This window comes from Hipposideros armiger, unplaced genomic scaffold (genome assembly GCF_001890085.2).
Source record: "Hipposideros armiger isolate ML-2016 unplaced genomic scaffold, ASM189008v1 scaffold_210, whole genome shotgun sequence".
Lineage (NCBI taxonomy): Eukaryota > Metazoa > Chordata > Mammalia > Chiroptera > Hipposideridae > Hipposideros > Hipposideros armiger.
The window spans coordinates 609,748-630,985 of NW_017731560.1; the positions used below are offsets into that span (position 1 = coordinate 609,748).

Genomic DNA, 21,238 nt, shown 5'->3' on the forward strand with positions numbered 1-21,238 from the left:
TTTCAAGTGTACAATTCTGTAATACATCATCTATATATCACATTGTGTGTTCACCACCCAGAGTCAGTTCTCCTTCCATCACCATATATTTGATCCCGTTTACCCACAGCCCCATTCTTGGATGAAACTTTATTACATAGGGAAGGAGGAACCTAGAGCTGCAATGACAAGAGGGTATATGCTGAAAGAGGATTTATCCTTAAGAGAGAAGGAAACTTGCTTTGTTCATGGTCCAATCGCCAGGGCCTAGCACAATGATGGCCACTACACGGGCGTTCATAAAGCCTTGAGTTGGCCAGGGGCGGGCTCACAGGACACTGTCCAACACGACCGGGCGACGGAGCCTTTCCTTTTGGATCAGGCGAGGACAGCGCAGCACCCTCGCCCTGGGTTCACCCACCTTGGGCCGCTTAGAAACGCGGGGGCCGAGAGGACACACACCGGCTGGCGACACGAGGAATGGGTGGGGCGAGCAAAACTCCGCCCACTGAGAGGCATTAAGCTCCACGAAGCCGGGTTCCTGCACACCCCTCCCGAAGCGTCTCCAGTTACTCTCACGCCTAGGGCGGGTCGGAAGTGACGGGACTTGTAGCGCATGATTGGTGGAAGCAGAAAGTGCTTTGCGGCCGCCCGGAGATTGCTTCCCTTTGGGCTTCCGCTCCTGGCCCATGTGAAACAGGCTGCTGAGATGAGCGCGATTCTGGCTGCGGAGAGGTGAGGGGTAAAGACGGGTAGGGGGGTCTGGGTCTCGTTGGGGGCCAGGTTCTCCAGACTTTGAGATATGGAAGCTGCTTTTTAACAGACGACACATTCCGCTCCTAAGACCTCGTCATTCGTTACTGTTTCCGCGATCCATCCTTTGAAACCCTTTTAATTTAATTTAATTTGCTCCCTCCACTCCCCAGCTTCGGGGCTTCATCCCTGTGGTCCTGATGCGGCCTCTCCCTCTTCAGCTAAGTTAAATGTTGCACTGTCCTCGTCACGTGACTCCTTTTTTTATGCCGCTGCTGCAGCGCGTTTCAGCCCTCTGCGCAGGCAGTGCCTGCGCTGTAAACTCCCTTGTCTTGGAAACCTTTGGAGTCATCCACGATGTTTTCTCTTCTGATGTTTCACCTCCCACCTCAATAGGGGAACGAATATAATTCGTTTAGTACTACTTGCCTTGCAAAGATTGATATATACTGTTAGGTAATAGACTCCATAACTTGTTTCAGGGTATCAGTATTCCTTAGTTAAGCACCTACTTTTTTCTGAGCAAACCACAGGGAAAATGGCTTTTTCAGCTGCTTTCCTCCAATTCCCTGTTTCCTCATTCCAGGTAACAACTGATCAAGATGTCACTTTTGAGTAAGCTGCACCAGTAAAGGTGTCTTCCACGTGAAGGCTGTTTAGAAATAGTAACGGTAAAACTGTCTTGCCTCAAGGGCCAGGAGCAGCGTCTGTCTGCCACCTTACTTATGGTCTGACATTTTTACAACCACCCCGAGGTCAGTGGGAAATGCAGTTCCAACCACTGAAGAGCATTATATCTTTTCCATGCAGTTCGGTATGGGTATCACCAACCACTGCTCACCTCTTGGAGATGATGCCTGACTTCTGCAGTTACGTTTTACAGATTGTTTAGTTTCTTCAAGTGATAATATTTTTCTTTTATCTCTTTTAACAGCCTTCTGGCTTTATGTGAACAGGAAGAACTAGAGGATTTCCCAAAAGAATCCCCCATGAGCACCAGTGAAGATGAGGTGGGTGACAACTGCTACACTACCTTCTGCCTCAAAATTAGGGTACACAGCACATTCCTGGAAAGGGAAGGGGGGGTAACATTGTTTATATTTGTTCAGGTCTCACAAATAAATTATAGGAAGTTGTTTCAGTCTTTCATGTATAAGATGTATTGAGTGCTATGGGAGTTTGAAACCTGTATAAGATACAGCCACTGTCCTCAAGTTGATTAAGTATAGTTGAGTAGTATACAGACCCAAACATATGGTCCTCATTGTTTGATTTCCCTGTTATCCAGATTTGGATTTCTGTAGAGAGTTATTTGTCGGACTGAACTATACATAATTAAGCTGCATCTCCGATGGATGCTGTAGGAATTCCAACTCTATTCTCTTGACAAAACTACTTAGATTGGTTTTTCTTCTTATAGAAGAATTTCTGTGTCAGATCACACTATATATTCCATAGAGAAACATTACTCCCATAGCAGTTTTCTTACCAAAACAAGTTAAGACAGAGGCATAACATTAGCTCCCAGTTACTAAGGCTCTGGAATGAGGGGCTCTGGTTTTTGGAGCAGTTCTTTCAGACCTGCACACCAGACCTCATCTGATTCCCCAGTTCTTCACTGACGAAAAGAATGAGAAATTTTACATGGGTTTCAATTTCCAAACTGTCTTTCCCTGCCCCTCATCATTCTGATGGCTTTTCTTTTTCTGTGTCTAGGGGGACAGTGATGGAGAACGAAAGCATCAAAAACTTCTGGAAGCAATCAGTTCCCTTGATGGAAGGAATAGGTAACATTCAAATCAATTTGGACAGGTTATAACTAGCTGATTCCATGAGATTTATCTGCAACTAACATTTATTGAGTGCCTAAGACAATGAACACACATTATTATTATTACATCATAATTAAGAGTACCTACTTTGGAAACAGACTGTCTAGGCAAATTTTTTATCCTTTCTGCCCCTCAATTTCCTCAACTAGAAAATAAGATTAATAATAGTACCTACCTCATAGGGTTGCTGTGACATTTTAATGAGTTAATAAATGTAAAGATCTTAAGCCAATCCCTAGCTTATACTAAAGATAATACAAGTGTTAGCTATTACTGTGTTAAACCTTTGTGAATTTGAATGCTTACTTAATTCACACTTACAGTCTTGAAGCATTGAATAGACATTACTTATCCAGAATTCAAACCCAGATCCAATACCTTTTCCACTATGCCTACCTTGTATTGCCTTGGGTTTTTGAGGGGCTGAGTCTACATTAAGAGATGGTTAAACTACCAAGTCCAGGTTAGGAACAGATTTCCTGGTTATTATGTGCGAAAACCTGACTCTTGAAGACAAATACATGAAAGCAAAGCTTTGTTTAAAGAAAGAAGTGTTTTTTCCCCAGCAAAATGTGTTCGTTCCTACTATATTTCTGTTTTTCCTAAATTTCAGGCGGAAATTGGCTGAGAGATCTGAGGCTAGTCTGAAGGTGTCCGAGTTCACTGTCAGTTTGGAAGGTAAGTTAACAAAGGCAGCGATCTGCGTGGAACTTGTTGAGTTCCCAAAGTATAACAGTCACTTCACAACCCCTACCCCAGGAACTGTTTTTTATGTGATTGATGGATCATACCATGAATATTTACCTGTGAATGAGTGAAGAAGGGTAGTCAGATGATATATTGTTGGATAAGGTTGAGCTTTGGGGGACACAAAGGTTTTAATACCTAAGTTTTGTTTCACCCTCTCCCAAACCAATTTTCACCCCTGGGTGGGAGAGTGATATCACCCCTATTGGGAATACATGACCTAGTGAATGACAGAGTTGGGATTTTAACCTTATTACCAAATCTAGATGCCAGATCTTTTTCACCATATTCACATATTCACAACTTAGGGGACTTGAATGAGTTACACTCTTCTAGTAACCACTGACATAACCTCCTAGAACAAGTGCCAATGTATTCTTCCAATCTTATTCAGTTTATGCTATGTATCAGCTTCTGTGTATCTACTATGCTTCTACTCTTATCAGTTTCGGAAACAGTTTAGATATTGGGTTATAGTAAAGAATAATACACTGATCTTATCGGGTTTACATTCTAGTGGGGGGAGACAATAAGAGAATTAAAACAGGATGATGCAATAAAGAGACTAAATGGTTGCTTTAGTTTGGCTGGTCATGAAAGGTCTCTGAAGAGTCAAAATTTAAGCTGAGATCTGAAGGACAACAAAAGCCAATCACGTAAAGGTAAGAGAAAGCATTCCAGGCGAGGGGGAAGCTAGTGCAGAGGCTCTAAGGAAGAAACAAACTCACCATGTTTGAAGAACAGGAAGAAGGCCGGCGTGACTGGAGCATAGTGGAGGTGGGGATGACATGAGGTTGGAGAGACAGATCAAGATCCTATGTGGGGACCAGATCCTGTAGGGCTGTGTCCTTTAGATCAATGTAGTTGACCTTCCGTATCCTTGTTTTTCACATCCTTGCCTTCAGCCAACCACAGATAAAAAATATTCAACAATAACAACAACAAAAATCCCAGAAAGTTCCAAAAAATCAAAACTTGAATTTGCCACACACTGAGCACTAGGCTGAATCCATGTGAATGAAGTGATGTGTAGGCATGCCCTGCTGTAGTGTATATGCAAATATAGGTTACATGCAAATAATACACCATTTCACAGAAGGGACTTGAGCATCCTCGGATTTTGGTATCTGCAGGGGATCTTGGAACCAATTCCCCATGGATACAAAGGGATGACTAACTCCAAGTATAATGGGGAGCCACTGGAGAATTTTCAGCAGGATCATGACATGCTGTGATTTACATTTTCAGACTATCACTGTGTCTGCTAAGTGAAGAATGAATTGCAGTGGAACAAGAGAGGAAGCAGAAAGACCAAGAGAAAAGCAAATAACTTTTTTTAAATAAATAACTTTCTCCTCCCTTCTACGCTCCAGCATGTGTGAGAATGTAGGAAAGTGATGGTGTCACTAGGGCTAGCTATTGAAGTAAAAGATTTATTCCTGTTTCCCTGCACATTTGCCTGACTGCCAGCATTTTCTATTTAGGTGTCTCCCTTTGTGATATTGGGATTTTGACTCACTTCTCATTCTGATCATAAAGTTTGGCCTTTCTACAGGATCAGGAGAAAGGCTATTCCTTTCGGATCTGCTTGAGCCCGTTAAAACTTCGTCCTCATTGGCCACTGTGAAAAAGCAACTGACTAGAATCAAATCAAAGAAGACTGTGGAGTTGCCCCTTAACAAAGAAGAGGTGGAGCGTGTGAGTTATAGAGTGTGGTCTATTAAGGGGGAGACATTGAACTTACAAGGAAAAACTGGATCAGAAGAGAAGGAAGGGGGAAGCCTGCAAAATGGTAGGAGGGAAGCTGTGATTGCCTCACCATGGAAATAATTAAAACTGATCTAGTACAAAGTACAGTCCTGAGAAGTAAGCAAGAGCTCATCTCTAGCATTCTGATTCTTCCTTGGGCTAAGAAACATTACCTCCTAATTTTCCACAAGTCCCTTGAGTTTGATGCCTCATCTTCGTGGCTCTTTTGTGTATATTGCCTGTTTCAGATCCACAGAGAAGTGGCCTTCAATAAAACCTCACAGGCCCTCTCCAAATGGGACCCCATTGTTCTGAAGAACCGGCAAGCAGAGCAGCTGGTGTTTCCCCTGAAGAAGGAGCAGTCAGCCTTTGCCCCCATTGAGCATGTGGTCAGCGGCTGGAAGGTAAGTGCAGCACGAGGAAATCGCACCTCGGGGGTGAGACTGCACAATGTGGAGCCTGCAGGACCTGCAGCCAATTTGGTTGGACATGTTAAGCCAAAATTCCAGCTGCCATCTTTGTAGTTTATCAGTCAAAGGGAGAGAAGAGGGTGGCAAGATTCATTGCTGGTCATGTAGTAGCCACTCAGAGTGGTTCTGCAATCGCCCTTCATCAGTTTATAGCATACAATACATGGTTATTTCCATGTTTTTGTGTTGAAAGACCCGATGGCCAGCCGAGAAGGAACATAATGTTTTCTTTTTCATGCCCCAGTTTTTAAAAAGCTTTTAAAGCCACAATCTGATCTGGGGGAAATCAGTTCACTGATGCCTTAGTAAGGATACATGAGCAACAGATCCAAAGTTGGCTTGTAAAGGAATACCACATTAAAATATAACATTGCTGATAATGAACAGACTCTTAGCATGTAGCTCATTATGACTGAGCTGCAGAAAATAAAAACATTATATACATTTTAGAGCTGGGTTTCCCAAACACTGATCCCTGGCAAATTTTTCATCCGTCTGAAGCAGAAGGATAATTGTGAATATGATGGGTGTAAGGTTGTCTGCTCTTCTTTATTATGAGCTTATTCTTTCCACTTTAATGGTGTAGAAATAGCTCTTCTTTTTATGAAATGATGGTGGTACCAAAGGATGGGGTTGAGGGTAGAACAGTAGTTATGCCCTTGGCAAAATTAAAAGTTGGTGATCCTATATTGGTCCCTAAAGTCTTGTATTTTTTTATTTGTTATTATTATTATCATTTTAGTCTATGAACAGTTGCTTCAAACAGCTAACCTTTCTTTTCCAATACACCATTGGTTATGGACTCTATAATGGAATGTTCTGTCTTAAGTAGAAAAATAGGCAAAAACAGAAGTGCCGAAACTATGAATAGATGGCTGTCTTTATGCTTTTCTTCTGCTTTCTAGAAATCCAGGAGTGATAGTGTTCTGTGTGTTGGGGACTTGAAATAATTAAAGCTAATCAAAGTAAACATGGCTTCCCACCATAACTAGAAATTGAGCAAGTGGTTGCTTATTGTGGGGATAAGCTCTGTTTCTGCCGTTCTCTTTCTAGAATGCTTCCTTTTCCACATGAAAAAGAGATCAGGTTTAAAGTGTGGCTGCAGGATGGGAGACTTTAGGAAAAAAATGAAGAGGTAATATAATTTGTAGGATTCAAAAATAAAACTATAGAAGATGTATAAAGTCTGACCCCACCCCTGTCTCCCACCTGCTCATTTTTACCCCCATATTCACCCAGAAGTAACCACTTCTGTAAGTTGTTTTATTATTGTAAACTTGAGTTTTACTGATATATTTGTGTTTACCTCATATTTATCAAAAAAGTAGTAGTGCGCTTTTACACATTCTCCTGCACCTCGCTTTTTCCAAATGACGTAATCTTGTAGATCACAGGAAAATGCCGAGTTGGGTATTAAAGGTGAGATGGTGGAGGACAAGGTTGCACTAAGAATAGCACAACTTCCCTCCAGGAACTCCTTGTACAAGACAGAATGGCCCAGAAGCTGTACATTGAATCTACTGGACCATTCATGCTAAGATTCATTTTTGGAGAAATTAAGCCAGTGTGGCACAGAGAAATACGGAAATGCTAAGGTCAGGGCGTGCTTTCTGGCTAGCAGCTTGCAATTCTCTTCTTACAATTTAAGAGTGCAAAGTACCAAGGACTAGTGATATACTAGTATTCCTGGAGGTTAAGAATCCAAAGTCTGCAGTATAGTTTTGGTCCAGCTTCCTAAAATTTCACTGAACTCTAGCTGAGAAGAATTAAATGGGATGTGTGCAAAAGCATTTGTAAACTGCAAAGTGCTAGAAATGATGGTTGATGGTACAGTAACTTTTCCCACTCCATCTCTCCTTCCCTCCACTAGCAGCCTACACTTGCATTTCCCAGAGTGTTCACCTCAATATGCCCTCAAAGGCGGCTGGGGTGGGGGAGGTCCCATTGCTAGAAAATGCTGCCTGCCCTTATTGGAGTTTGGCAATTCACAATGCACACTAGCCTTTTAAAGTCTATGAAAAGATAACGTACTCTAATCCAGAGTCTACAAACTGATGTTATTGAAAATCAAATAAATTGAATTTTTCAAACTTTTTTTTAAATGAAGTAAATCTTGTTAGCTGATGAGGAACATGCTTTGGGAAGAGCTGGTCTCCACTGCTATCAGTGTTCTCTCACCTTCTTTGCCTACTGCCCTACTGAAACTTCTCTCAAAGGCCATTAGTGAGGGGCCTCCCAGTCACATCGCAAGCCCTCAGGTTTCAACCAATGTGACACTATTGACACATTGTCAAAAACTCCTCCTTTGACATCTGTGACATACTCCTGATTTTTATCTAACTTTTCTTAGTCCATTTTATTGTTACCCTGTAAATTCTGTGACTTTTGACTTACCACCTGTATATGCCACAGATGACTCTCAACCCCTTCTTCTGAATTCCAGTCCCAGATTCCATATGATTAGCCGGCCTCACCTGGATCTCCCCAATGTACCTTAAACGTCATAAACAACAAAGTGAACCTGGCATTGTCCTTCCCCAGCCTCCCAAACCCTGTACCACCACCTTCATTCTGTAACTCAGTCAACAACATAACTCCATACCCAATTCACTTAGGTTGGAAACCTCCGCGATCTGATTTATCCTACTCCTATTAACTGCCATCTCTCCTCAGCCCAGACAATGGGCTAGTCTGTAAATTCTTTCTCCGTAATAGCTCTCAGATCCCTGGTTCCTCTTCTCATTTTCATTTTCACCTCTCATTTGGCACTTTACATATATCCCCATATACAAGCACCAGGATTTTCTTTCTGAAACAACTAATTGTTGCTCTCCTGCTTAAAACCCTTCAAAAGGCTCCTCATTTACAGGATAAGACAGAAGTACCTAGCATTTTAGCTGCACTGGACAACACATTGTTTCCTTATCCACCTCTCCTTTCCATATATGTTTCTGCTTATCTCTGTTTGGCCCCCTCCTTATAGAATTGTACTTACACCTCAAAGCTTAACTCAAGTCTCTTCCCTCCCCAAGCCTAGCCCACCATCTAATCAGAATAATTGTTCCTTCACCTGTGATTACTCCTATGGACTAACATAAATTATGCTGTTAGTGGTACATGTGTCTCTTTCCTCTGAAAGGCTGTGAGCTCTGTGAGGAAAGGAATGATCTTAATAAATCCTGTATTCTAGCACCCTGCGCAAGTACCTGAAATGTAGCTGCAGTCAATAAATGTTTTTAAATTGAATTGAATTAGAGGGAGATTACAACATTGTAATATAAATCACTTTGTAGACTTTGATTGATCACTACTGTAAATACTAAAAATGGAAGACCATGTACATTTACTATTCAATAGATATAGGTTTATGGTTAAATCAGTAGCACCGTGTAATGTACGATGATATGTGTTTATGCGTTTGTCTGGATATTTGTAAGTTTGATAACTGACCATGATGTATATGGCTGTTGAAGAAAACAACATATAACGTGTGAGGTTTAAAACAGGCTCTGTTGCCTAGGGCTACCATTATTCCTTACCACACAAGATATGGTCAGCATGATCAAGCTGACTATTTTAGCCATCCTCACAATATCAGGCATGCAGTAAATGAGGTCATTGGTTGACATAAGTAACCGATTCACAGTCCATGCATTTCATACACATAGACCCTACCTAACATGCAAAGTTAACTGGAAACTGAGGAATTGGAGCCAGAGTTAGAACATGACTAGAGTTAAATTTAAACTGTCAAGAAGCAGGCTAATTACATGAAGATCATATTTTTAAAGGCAGTGTCTTTTTGTGCTCACCTTAAGACCTAGTGTCCCCTTTCCTCTAGAGATATTTTTAAAAGGAGGTTTATATAAATCTCAGATTCCTAACTATACAGTATACATAACACAGAGACCATTTTGTTTTCCAGCTACCAAAACTGACATTTGGTAGTGCTCTTCCTCTGTCCTGCCAGCATTTACCTTAATGACATCCTGCTTTGATTCTTAAGAGAATGGCATTCTGTTTTATATATATTGATAATATGAACAAGAGTGATCCCCTCTGTAATATTAGAGAGTAGCCTCAGAATCCTCTTGCTGAAGTTATCTTAAATCAGAATAAAAGAAGGTTTATCTGCACAGCCGGGCAGCGAACTTGGAACCCCTTCTCTTGCTGGAACAGCCAATCCTAATCAGTTCGTGATTCCAATGGTAGTGTCGAAGTAGATGGTCATAGGGCTGAAATGAGGGAGACTGTAGGATTATGGCTTAAGATTCAGACTGTTCTGTTACTTCCTTAAGGCAAGAACTCCCTTGGAGCAGGAAATTTTCAACCTCCTCCATAAAAACAAGCAGCCAGTGACAGACCCTTTACTGACTCCCGTGGAAAAGGCCTCTCTCAAAGCCATGAGCCTGGAAGAGGTAAGTGTGATAGGCCCTTTGATACACCCAGGCATTTTCCCTCAAGCCCAGGAGTCATTGTAAATCTCATTCTTTGTAGGCTAAGATGCGCCGAGCAGAGCTTCAGAGGGCCCGGGCTCTGCAGTCCTACTATGAAGCCAAGGCTCGAAGAGAAAAGAAAATCAAAAGCAAAAAGTAAGGAAACCTGGTAACCTGGCCATGGGTTCCACAAAAGAAAGTGAGGTGGCTAATCACAAGTCTTTAGGAAAGAACCTTTGACGTGGCAATTGGGGTCATATGGAAGAGGCCTCAAATAGGAGTGATTAGCCTTTTTTTCCCCTCAGAGCAACCTCATAGAGGTTTGCTTGCTTCAGGTGTGCCCTGTCCTCTGGCTTTGGCTTTCCGTCTTAGTTTTGCTCAAAAGAAGACAGTTCAATTACTTTCTCTCCTTTCCAGGGCGTCTCAGAGTGATTCTGCAAAATGAACTCTGAATTCTACAGCTGTTGGGGCCAGCAGCGTTTTCTTCCTTTTTGCCTCTTTGAAACTTGTTCTACTCTTCCCTTGAGCTATAGGCGCAAAGAGACTCTGCTCTGCAGAGGTCTGCCCCTGGGGGTTGCAGGGACTGAGAAGCCTGCTAGCTAGCTCTCGTCTCGTTCCTTCTAGTCAACTAGCTCTCCATTCTAGTTCCTGCATAGGGATACCCCTTGGAGAGTGAGGACACTCGTGTGTGTCGTTATCAGTGTTCCTGCTAAATCTCTTCGCTTATAACCCTCTCATTACCCAATAGGTATCACAAAGTTCTGAAGAAAGGAAAGACAAAGAAAACCCTCAAAGAGTTTAAGACGCTGCAGAAGGTCAATCCTACTGCAGCACTGGAAGAACTGGAAAAACTCGAAAAAGCCAGAATGATGGTAAGGCTTCTTCTTGCCCTGCCCCCTGCTTCTTGCCCTACCCCTTGAACCAACTTTCCCCAGAAAACAATAAGGATCTCACACTGCCCTTTCTTTCCAGGAGCGAATGAGCCTTAAGCACCAGAACAGTGGAAAATGGGCAAAGTCAAAGGCAATTATGGCCAAATATGACCTGGAGGTAAGAGATCATCAGGGTGAGCGAAGAGATGGAATTGGGGGAAAGAAACAGTTGGGTAAGAGCCATGAGGGTGAATAGAAAACCTGGAATCTAAAAAGGCATCAGAAAATCTCTAAAGCAGGGAGGAAAAGAACTAGAGCCAGGTGGAAAAGGAGAGGTGAAAGGGAAAGTATTAAAGGCAATTCCAATTAAAGGGGAGGGGAGCTTTTCTTTAAATCATGTTTCGCATGTTGATTCCTTGAAGACAACGGATTTGTCTTCCATTTTATTCCATAGCTATTACCATGGTGGTATATGAGCAGTTTAAATAGTAGGCACCAGTAAGAAATACTTAAAGTCAAATTGAGAGGAGGCAGCTTTAAGAAATGGACCATGAAAGGTGTTATGGTGGTCAGTAATGACAGGGCACACGTGCTCTGACTCCTTCCTCCAGGCTCGCCAGGCTATGCAGGAACAGTTGGCCAGGAACAAAGAACTGACGCAGAAACTCCAGGTGGCTTCCAGGAGTGAAGAAGAGGAGGGTAGTATAGAGGAAGAGGGTGACCTCCTTGTCCCTGATGCCGTGAATGAAGCACAGATGACTGCAGATGGACCGAACCCCTGGATGGTCAGGAATCACTCCAGTGACATGAAAGATGCCGAAATCCAGAAGGACACCGAACAACTTCCAGAGCCTGTGGCCAGTGAGGATTCTGAAAGTGAGGGAGAACAAAAAACAGTCGCGGAGGAAGAAATTTTGTTGAAAGAATTTGAGGAAAGGCGATTGCTTAGGGAGAAGTCTAGGCTCAACCAGGACACTGAGCCAGTGGGCAGACAAAAAACAAAAGGTAAGTTGTAGTGGACTGGAAGGGAGAGCTGCTTGGTGCGTGTGCTGCAGACTGAGAGGAAAGCTGTGCCCCCCCCAACACCCGCATGCCACAGAGTGATGAGGGTCTAGGCTTTCAAGAGAGTGCCATGGGTCCGTGAAGAGAAAATAGATGATCATAATTACTGTTTTTCTTCAAAGGCATTTAATAAGTAGTCATTTGCATGGCTGTACATTGTGTGTTCTGACACGCTTTCTTCTCTTGGGGGTTTACAATCTTCAGAAAGACAGGACTACACCATCCCTAGAGTCAGGGAAAGAGTTAACATTACTGGTACCCACAAACCAGAGAGAAGTGCACTGGCGGGATGGCAAATCTGAAAACCATTCATACCCACAGGCACATAAGTAACTTCTGAGGCATTATAAAGCACCTTCAAATTATGGCTGCAGTGTTCTGTTTTGTTTGTAAAGTAGGAGTGGCATTTTTAGCACTTTGTAAATGCTGGTTGATAATGTGATATGGAGTGAGACTTTCTGGACAAGAATGAATGACTCCATAAGGTACATGGTAAATGAGAATTGTTACCCTGTGCTCAGACTCAATTTGCACATTATATTTTCTACCTGTTATCTTGAAAAGGTTTTATATTAACAACGTTAATGCCCTTGAGACAGATCAGAGAACTCCCATTCTAGGGACAAGACAGGGCGATATAAAGCCTGCTAGGGAACTACCTATTATACATTCAGAATCACCTGGCTATCTGGCCAGAGTCACAGATCTGATTGTATTTCCTGTAGGAATAATGCATTTAGATGACAGCAAGATTATGTTTATCCATGGCATAAAATAACTTTAAAAGAGCTATTATTGAGAATGTATTGTAGAGCCTTTACTTGGGATTTTCATCAGAGAGTTCTGGGAAAAAATTATGAGCAGTCACTTCTGAGAGGACTTTGGAGGGCAGCACTGCAGGCGGAGATTGTGGGGCAGTCTCGCTACAACTACAGGACACCAGTTGCATCCTCCTGAGCCCCCTCAAAAGCTGGTAATCTAGTTAAATGTGTAGAGCAGTTGGTTGTGGTATGAAAGGTGAATTTGGATTTCTTGCATGATAAATAAATAGAATGTTCCCAAACCTTTGGGGAAATAATGGGAAGTCACGGACCCCAAGCAAAATGGGCAAGAAAACTTGATTCTTGAGGAATCATGTGTCCAAAGGCCAGATCTCAGGTAGCTTCTTCCAGCGGCTTCAAGCCAAAGCTAGAGAGCAGGTTGACCTTGGGAATGGAAGCAATTTGAGTCAATGCAGAGGACAATTGAGAAACGTGTCACTGCCTTGTTTCCCTCAGGGCTCTTAGAGACTAGTGGTATTTGCTCAGATGTTGCTGGTGACAGGGAAAAGGTACGCTACTTGACTTGGCCATGACAGATTATGAAATGGCTGTTTTAAGACAGAACAATGTTGGATGTGGTTTTTACAAATAGGACATTCCACTGTCAATTACAAATAATAAATCACAATTTTTAGAAATTACCAATAATAAATTACAATAAAGTTATATCCAGCAACCCCCCACCCCACCCCATTAAAAAGGCCTTTTTAAATTTTGGAACTTGGAAAAATAAAATAAAATTTGGAACTTGGAGCCACCACCCTAAGCAAGGTTTACTGTAGGGGGAAATTAAGCCACAGTTCCAGTTATACAGTGAGTTGTTGACAACGCTGGGAATAGGACCCAGGACATCTGCTTCCCAACATGCTGCTTTTAACTACTGAACTCCATTGCCTGCTTCTTGACAGGTAGTGATTAGTGAACTCTCCAGGAGATCAGTAAATGGAGTCTTCTCTTCATTGGAATGCCTTTCATGGTGCTTAGCACCCAACAAATGTTTGTTGAGAGGGCTCAATAAATGCTCGTTGACAAGGCAACCCCCACCCTCCTTTTCTGACAGCTTTCATTTCTTCCTCCAGATTCTAGCAGCCAGGAGGTGCTGTCTGAATTGAGGGCTCTATCTCAGAAACTCAACAAGGAAAACCATCAGTCCAGGAAGCAAAAAGTGAGTTCAGCGAGGACAGTTCTGCCAATCCAGAGAGAGGGACCTGCTGGGGAAGAGGAGCCCCTGTTGCTGCAGAGGCCGGAGAGAGCAGAGATACTGGAAGAGCTAGACGAGCTGGGCGAAGAAGGATGCTTTCACAATAAGGAGCTTCCCAGACCTGCTTTAGAAGGACAGAAGTTGGAGATGAACCCAGATAATCAGCCTGGTGCCCCCGTGGAGAAAAATAAGGAGCAAATGATTGACCTACAGAACATCCTAACCACAAAATCTCCCTCTGTGAAGTCTTTGGCAGTCCCCACAACAGTAGAGTTGGTGAGCAGTGCCAGGGTTGTGGGCCATTGTGGGGGATCAAAGCTAGGGCAGAAATTGCCCTTCTTGGACAAGGAGGAGAATGCATATGAAGTTTTGTTGTGCTGGGTGCACATTTTGGTAGTTGAGAGGTCCCGAATAGTATGGGGCCAGGTTGGCCTCAGTGACAGTTTGATAGATGCAAATCTGTGAGTGCCCCTGAGACCTCCACTTCCTAAATCCTGAGCCACCAAACCCTCCCTTGGGATGACTCTAAAACTGCCCGCAAAGGAAAAAAGGGAGGCATGCAGAGCTCTGACGAGGTCCCAGGCAGGACAACTCGTGGGTGAGTCATTCAGCTCTTGCCAAGAGTTTGCTCTATTCAGTGGGTTCTCAAATGGTGCAGGACTCCCCGATGAAGTCATTGAAACTGCTCAAGTGAGGAGCCCCGGCCTCTGTCCTCGGGGCTATAAGCTGGAGGACGCCTGCATTCTGGCCAGGCACCGTGGAGCTTCTCCTAACACAGGCTATTCATTTCTCCACCCTGCAGCTTCCTTACTGGAAGTTTAAAATTGTGTCATATAATAATAAGCTGGGGATATTGACCCTAGAGAGAAGAAAATCGGAGCATAATTGGCTGGCCACCAATGGGTTTGTATTGCAAGACCATCATTATTCATTGCTTTCCCCTAGGGGGCGCTAAAATGTCACGACCCAAAATTCAAGTGGTCTTGCCTCCAACCACGTTCCAAAGGCAAACCATAGCTACAGAACCTCCTAACCACAAAATCTTCTTCCCTGAAGCTTTGGCAGTGCCCACGAAAATAGAGGAGTTGGTGAGCAGAGCCAGGGGCTTGGGCCATTGTGGGGGATCAGAGCTGGTGCAGAAAGTGCCAGAAAGGTTCTGTAGCTCCTCCTCCTGCCCAAGCCCGCCCCCCCCGCCCCGTTCTTACTCTTGTTTCTTCACAGGAAGATGAACAGGAGAGAGATCAAAAGCAAGTGATAAAGGAAGCTTTTGCTGGGGATGATGTCATCAGAGACTTCTTGAGAGAGAAGAGGGAAGCTGTGGAGGCGAGTAAGCCAAAGGACATGGACCTAACTCTGCCCGGCTGGGGCGAGTGGGGTGGTGTGGGCCTGAAGCCCAGTGCCAAGAAGAGACGCCGGTAAGAACAGGAGAAAGCCTGTCAGAAGGGCACCAGTTTCTCCACCTCACACTCACACGCCCTCCCTGCCCTTTTGACTAAGCCCTTAATGCTCTTAGACGTTCTGCTGTTCTGCTTTCCAGGTTTCTCATTAAAGCCCCTGAAGGTCCTCCCAGAAAAGACAAGAATTTGCCAAACGTGATTATCAACGAGAAACGAAACATCCATGCAGCAGCTCACCAGGTGAGGGATGCAGAGCTCTTTAGCTGCCTCCACTTTGCTGACCTGCTCTCTTGCTTGGAAGGAATATTCTAGTGCTCAGTGGTTAAGAGGGACATGTGATTTTGACCAGAGTGAAATCTATTTTTGTTTATACTGACTGGTTCTGAGATGAATAATTCCAGATCAACTCTGCTGTTTAATTACTAACCAAGATGAAGGTTGAGACAGGATAATCTTTGCAACAATGGTGAGGCCTTCAAATCTGCATTTTCAACTACTACCCCAGATAACACTGATGCAAATTGGTCTCAACAGATGAAGAATTACTGTTCTTCAGGCTGGTATTTATAGTCAAGGTAATTTGCACAGGCTATGAAGATTGAGCTGCATCTTAAGAAAAACAAAGACAAACAGGTACTTTGTTCAGTGTAGTGAGAGAAGTTTAAATTGTGTCAAATGATAATGAGCTAGGGATGTTTACCCAAGAGAGAAGCAAATTTGAGCAGAATCATGGTTTTCAAGTACAGTAAAACCTTGGAATGCGAGTAACTTGGTTTGCAAGTTTTCTGCAAGACAAGCAAACATTTTTAATACATTTTAACTTGGTAAACAAGCGATGTCTTGCAATATGCGTAGTTTGTTTCCTGAACAAATTATGTTCACAAACCAAGGTATTACTGTACATGGAAGGCTGTCATATGGAGTGGAGTCACATAAAGTAGAAGTCAGGAAAGGCAGTGTTCAATTCAAGCAAAAACTTCCTGCTGGCCCAAAGAGAATGGGTTGTTCTGGGAATATGAGCATGTGTAGAGGATTCAGTAAAGAGATTAGACTCAATGACCTTAATTAAAGTTCCCTTCAATTTTGAACGTCTGTGACCCTAATGTCTGTCCCTAGCCAATATATTATTGAAATGAGTTATATTTTCCTTTCTTTTTTTTTTAAGATTTTATTGGGGGAGGGGAACGGACAAGTTGCTGTCCTTTTTGTTCTTCAGTCTAGTTGTGGAGGACATCGCTTCACTGGCCCATGTTGGTATTGTGATCATTGGGCTCTTCCCGGGTGAGGCAGTCGGTCACCAGCCATTGGACGGCCATTCATGGTGGCTCACGCTGGCTGCCGGCTGCTCACACTGGCTGCCAGCCACTCACGGGTAACTCATGGCAGCCCACTGCAGCCCCACTGCAGCCTATACCGTCACCGGTGACTCACGGCAGCCCAGCTCCAGGTCGAGCTGTTGTTCACCATCTTAGCTGTAGAGGGTGCAGCATCACTGGCCTATGTGGGATCCAAACCGGCAGCTCTGCTGCTCAGAGCTTGCACTCCCAAGCCAACTTTTAATCAACGAGCCACTCGGCCGGCCCAAGTTATATTTTTCCTTCTGAAAAAGGAGGAGGTGTATTTAATAGGTACAAAAGAGAGGTGAGGAAATAACATTTCAATAATACTATATTGATTTCATTTTGTGACCCAATCAGTGCAGAAATTGAATTGTAACCACTGCAATCCCAGTTGAGGCTATATAACTAGAAAACAGGCAATAAACAGGCAGGAATGGGATAAGAGATAAAGAAAGGAGGTGCTTCACCAGGCCAGGATTCTAGGTGAAAGGCAGAGTGTGGGTCTCAGTGACAGTCACCCTTCCCTTCCAGGGCTCTTATCTATTTGTTTTTAATACAGTCACAGCAAACTGACCAAATAGTTTTCCAGACTCTGCCTTCGTTTTCCTCATTTTGAAAATAAGCTATAGACTGCAGGTCCCAGCATGCAATGGAATAAAGTGTGCTTTGAGCTGAACGGGGGGGGGGGGGGGGGAAGACCTTCTAAGGCTGAATACTCTCTGTCCAGGTGTTTTGTTTTGGTTTTTCTTCCCCTGGCTGACATGTACAAATCTACCTATCAACCCCAATAAAACATCCCCTTAACCTAAAGAGAGCCTGTGGCCTTCACTACCACCAGGACCACCTGGCAGTATTCAGCTTCTCTTGTGTGTTACGTTGACTAGCTCCAAAGACTACTAATTGTACTTCCCCCATTTTTCTGCTTATGTCTTTTTCCTCCTCTTTGGCCATTGGGGAAGTATTTAAAGATTATTTGCATGTGTGGTACTGGGCAAGGAAAGAAGCCTAGGCTCTTCTCCCTTACTTCTCCTCATTTTCTTGGGTAAAGTGCTTCTAAGCCACATTCTGGGGCTGAGGAAGATGACCTTTGCCATTATCGAGGGCCTTCCAGCTCTGCCAGTGTGAGGTGCCAAAAGAGGATGAAGCTAACTGAGTGTAACACGCTGGTAGGGTTCAGGATTCAGGAGTCAACCTTTGGGTTCCTTAAAACATCAATCCTGTTTGTCAAGGAGAAGAAAGGAAAGGATAGAGAAGGTAGGAGGGTCATAAAATCCACAGGGATACACAAATGCCTGGGTGTTTCTTGCAGTCACAAGAATGGGAAGGTTGTGTAGAAGACTGACTTGGGGACAGCAGCCCAGGAGCTACTGTAGTGTTCCTACAGCTACAGGGGCAGAGTCAGGATGGTTTTTCGATGCCTAGATTGTTGAATAAGCCTGGGGAAAGAGGGGTCCCAGATTAGGCCCCTCTATTCTCAAATGTCCTCAAGCCAATTAGGACTCCTAAGGTTAGATGGCAGCATTGGGATGCCTTGAATTCTCAGTAGCTTCACTCACTGCTGCCATCATGTATAACTGTGGCCTGTATGCCAAAATTACCTGACCAATTGCCTGGCTCATACCTAGTCACTGCCTTCCTTTCCAGGTGCGGGTGCTTCCGTATCCATTCACCCACCATCAACAATTTGAGAGGACCATCCAGACCCCTATAGGATCTACATGGAACACCCAGAGGGCCTTCCAAAAGCTGACTACGCCCAAGGTTGTCACCAAGCCAGGCCATATAATTAAGCCTATAAAAGCAGAAGATGTGGGCTACCGATCTTCCTCAAGGTCGGACCTCTCTGTCATACAGAGGAATCCAAAACAACTCTCCATACGTCACAAAAAACATTTGAAGAAAATCTCTAAAGATTGAGTTGCTGTGAAGGAGTGACATATTGGTGCCCAGAACCAGGAGCCCCAATTGCTCCTTCATTGGCCCAGTTTTACTCTGAGCTGCAGGATCAATTCCAAAACTGGCTTATCACACTGTGTGTATAGTTAAGCCACATTTAAAAAATAAAGCCTTGTATCTATTTAACTGGAGTGTGTTCTGTGTTGTCTCCCAGTTGAATCAGTTTCACATCATACAAGATGCCTTTCGACGTTCTCCATTGCATTTCTTCAGAAACACTTGTCAGGGGGACCTCATTTTCTTACCAGAAATTGTCTAGTTAGTGCTAAATTGAAGTGGAGAGAAGTTACTCTAGTTTATGATCTTAAATACATCACGTCAGACATGATCGGCCATAAATAACCAATGTTTTAGACTCAGGGATAGTGACTAATCAGTGTATATTCTTAACCTCTGAGCCTAGAAACAGCATGCACAAACCATGCAATTGAATCCTGCCCTGGGCTGGTCCTAGGTTGGTGCGAAAGGTAGGTTCAGCTTTAAGCCTAGCCACTATCTTTTTTTTTTTGCATGTGTAAGCCTCCCGGCTTGCACAGGTAGCTGTGTTAGAGAAGGTAGCACTTTTTTTTTCATTCTTACGACTGAGGTTTTAGCCCTACTTTACAGATGAGGTAGATGAACTTTCAGAAGTCAAGCTCTGTTCCCTTCCTAACTCAGGGCCAACTCCTCCCCATTGATTCAAAATATAGTTCCTTCAAGCATTACTTGGCTCTTTGGCAGTTCACCTGGGTTTCTCAGCTCTGAGGAACTTACCTTTCTTTGGATAACAAGAAATAGACATATATATGGACAGGGCCCCTGCAGCTGAGATTCCTAACAAGGAACTGGAGAAAGCCCTTCTGATTCCAAAAGGACATACCACTATTGCACTGCACCTCCTGACTTGGAGGTTGGTGCCCCCAGACTTTTTAGACCAAGACAGGTTAATTTTTGTGTCACAGACCCCTCTGAAACTTTGATGAAATTATGGACCCTCCTCAGAAAAATGCACATATACATCATCTTACAGTTTGAGGAGCTTTACAGACATTTGGAATCCCTGGCCCAAAAGCGTTCTGCCACTCCATGAGTTTTCTTTTGCAATTCCCTCCACCAACACAGCTCTCTTTTTCTAAGCACACCACTCCAAATCAGTTCCAAAATGTTTAGATATCCAATGTAACTAGTCCCAAATACCTTTATTTTATAGGCAAGAGATTTCTGAGTAGAGTGAGGTCTCCAGTGTTACACATTAAATTAATGGATGAGTAGGCACACCCTAGACTAACTGAAGCGAAAAGCCACGCCATAAATGTCTATGAAATTCTCCGTGGTAGCTGTGGGTCCCTACTACCATTTCTCATCCTCTGAAGAACCAGCCCCGGGGCTGGGAAGGGAAATAAATAACGTTGTGTTCAGAGTCCAAGGGGCATTTTTAAGTTATCCATAGGTTTGAGATCATCTGTGATCAACTCACTGACTGACACCTAAGTCAGTGGCCAGTAGATGGGGGCGGGGGTGGGGAGAGACTCCTGCCCATTTCTGCCTCTGTTTAAGAGACCATAACCTTTTCACTCTTTTGAGCACAAAGCTGCCACCTCAGCCCCACCCACCCCCCAAATTGAAGCGCCCAATCAAGTGCCCCCAATAAACGGCCAATCCCCGTCTACTTTCGCGGGACCCTCCTCAGCTCCGTGTGCTCCGCGCAGCCCAAGAGTAAAGCAAGCGACCCCATCCTTAAAAGGGGAGAGCAGGTGCCAGAATGTGCTATAAATGACGCCCACCCCCAGCCTTCCAAACCCCCAAACGGATTCGATTGTTGTTTTACGGGGCTTTCTTTTTTCTTTTCTTCCTCCGAACCTCTGAAGTGTTCTCCCTTCCCATTGGCCGAAGCTGCCCCTTGACGCCACCCTGGTCTTGCTCGCTGATTGGTCTATTCTGGATGTGCCCAAGCCTTTTTCCCAGGGTGTGGCGCCCCCCGCCCCCAACAGAGCTCTGACCCCTGGCTCCTCCCTTCCCCCAAGCCCCCCTCTCTGTTCCTAATGGTACCGCCCTGGCTCAGCTCCCCCACGGCCCAGGCCGCTGCCCTTAGGGCCCCCGGACGGGGCGGGGCACTCTGGGGACGGGCAGAGGGCGGTGGTGGCGCCTTCCTGCCGAGCCCAAGGCCGCCCCCGCCACCCTTCTCCAGCCCTCGTAGGTCCCACTTTCCCTGGGGAAGTTTTCCTCCTGCCTTGGTAGCCCTCCCGTCTGTGCGGCCCCCACCGTGATCTTTCAGCTTTCCTGATCAGCAGCGTCAAATCCCATGTCTCAGCACTCCACACACGCCCATCCGCCTCAGCCCTCAGGTCCTCGCTGCACTCCCTTTCCCGGTGTCTGCTCCCCCATCCCCTCCCGAGCCCGCCGAAGCGGACTGTCCATCCCCAGGCTCCCCCTCCCTGTGAGGGGCTGTTCCTCCCAGCGGCCTCCCCTTCGTGGCCAGCGTGGTGGAGCACTCCAGGCCAACCCTCCTTTCTCCATACCCCTACGCTGCCTTATGTTGTCCCTTCTCGTCCCTAAGTCCCTCCCTCCATGCCCCCCCCTACACACATATCCCTCCCTCCCAGGCGTCCCTTGGCGCCCCTCCCCTACCTCCTCTAGTCTAGGC

At 44.5% G+C, this 21,238-nt stretch overlaps 1 protein-coding gene across 2 annotated transcripts; it reads left to right on the forward strand.

Moving 5' to 3' along the window:
• Positions 1-540: 540 nt before the first annotated feature.
• On the forward strand, positions 541-18,741 carry UTP14A (UTP14A small subunit processome component). Of its 2 annotated transcripts, XM_019653936.1 has the most exons (15): positions 542-714; positions 1,667-1,742; positions 2,449-2,519; positions 3,178-3,242; positions 4,867-5,009; positions 5,309-5,464; positions 9,829-9,948; positions 10,028-10,122; positions 10,715-10,838; positions 10,939-11,016; positions 11,450-11,843; positions 13,801-14,198; positions 15,144-15,337; positions 15,460-15,559; positions 18,304-18,741. In XM_019653936.1, the coding sequence occupies exons 1-15, from the start codon at positions 596-598 to the stop codon at positions 18,574-18,576; spliced, it is 2,406 nt and encodes an 801-aa protein (XP_019509481.1). In that variant the 5' UTR covers positions 542-595; the 3' UTR covers positions 18,577-18,741. The 2 variants fall into 2 exon arrangements, with proteins under 2 accessions (XP_019509482.1, XP_019509481.1); XM_019653937.1 differs by lacking the exon at positions 18,304-18,741 and having other exon boundaries at positions 541-714; positions 15,144-15,245; positions 15,460-15,556.
• The last annotated feature ends 2,497 nt before the right edge of the window (positions 18,742-21,238 follow it).

Excerpts from the sequence above, each read along its gene's own strand:
- UTP14A (XM_019653936.1), top strand. The coding sequence starts at position 596 with ATGATTGGTGGAAGCAGAAAGTGCTTTGCGGCCGCCCGGAGATTGCTT. Across the intron at positions 3,243-4,866 it reads GTTCACTGTCAGTTTGGAAG|GATCAGGAGAAAGGCTATTC; the intron begins GTAAGTTAACAA and ends GCCTTTCTACAG. Across the intron at positions 11,017-11,449 it reads TGGCCAAATATGACCTGGAG|GCTCGCCAGGCTATGCAGGA; the intron begins GTAAGAGATCAT and ends TCCTTCCTCCAG.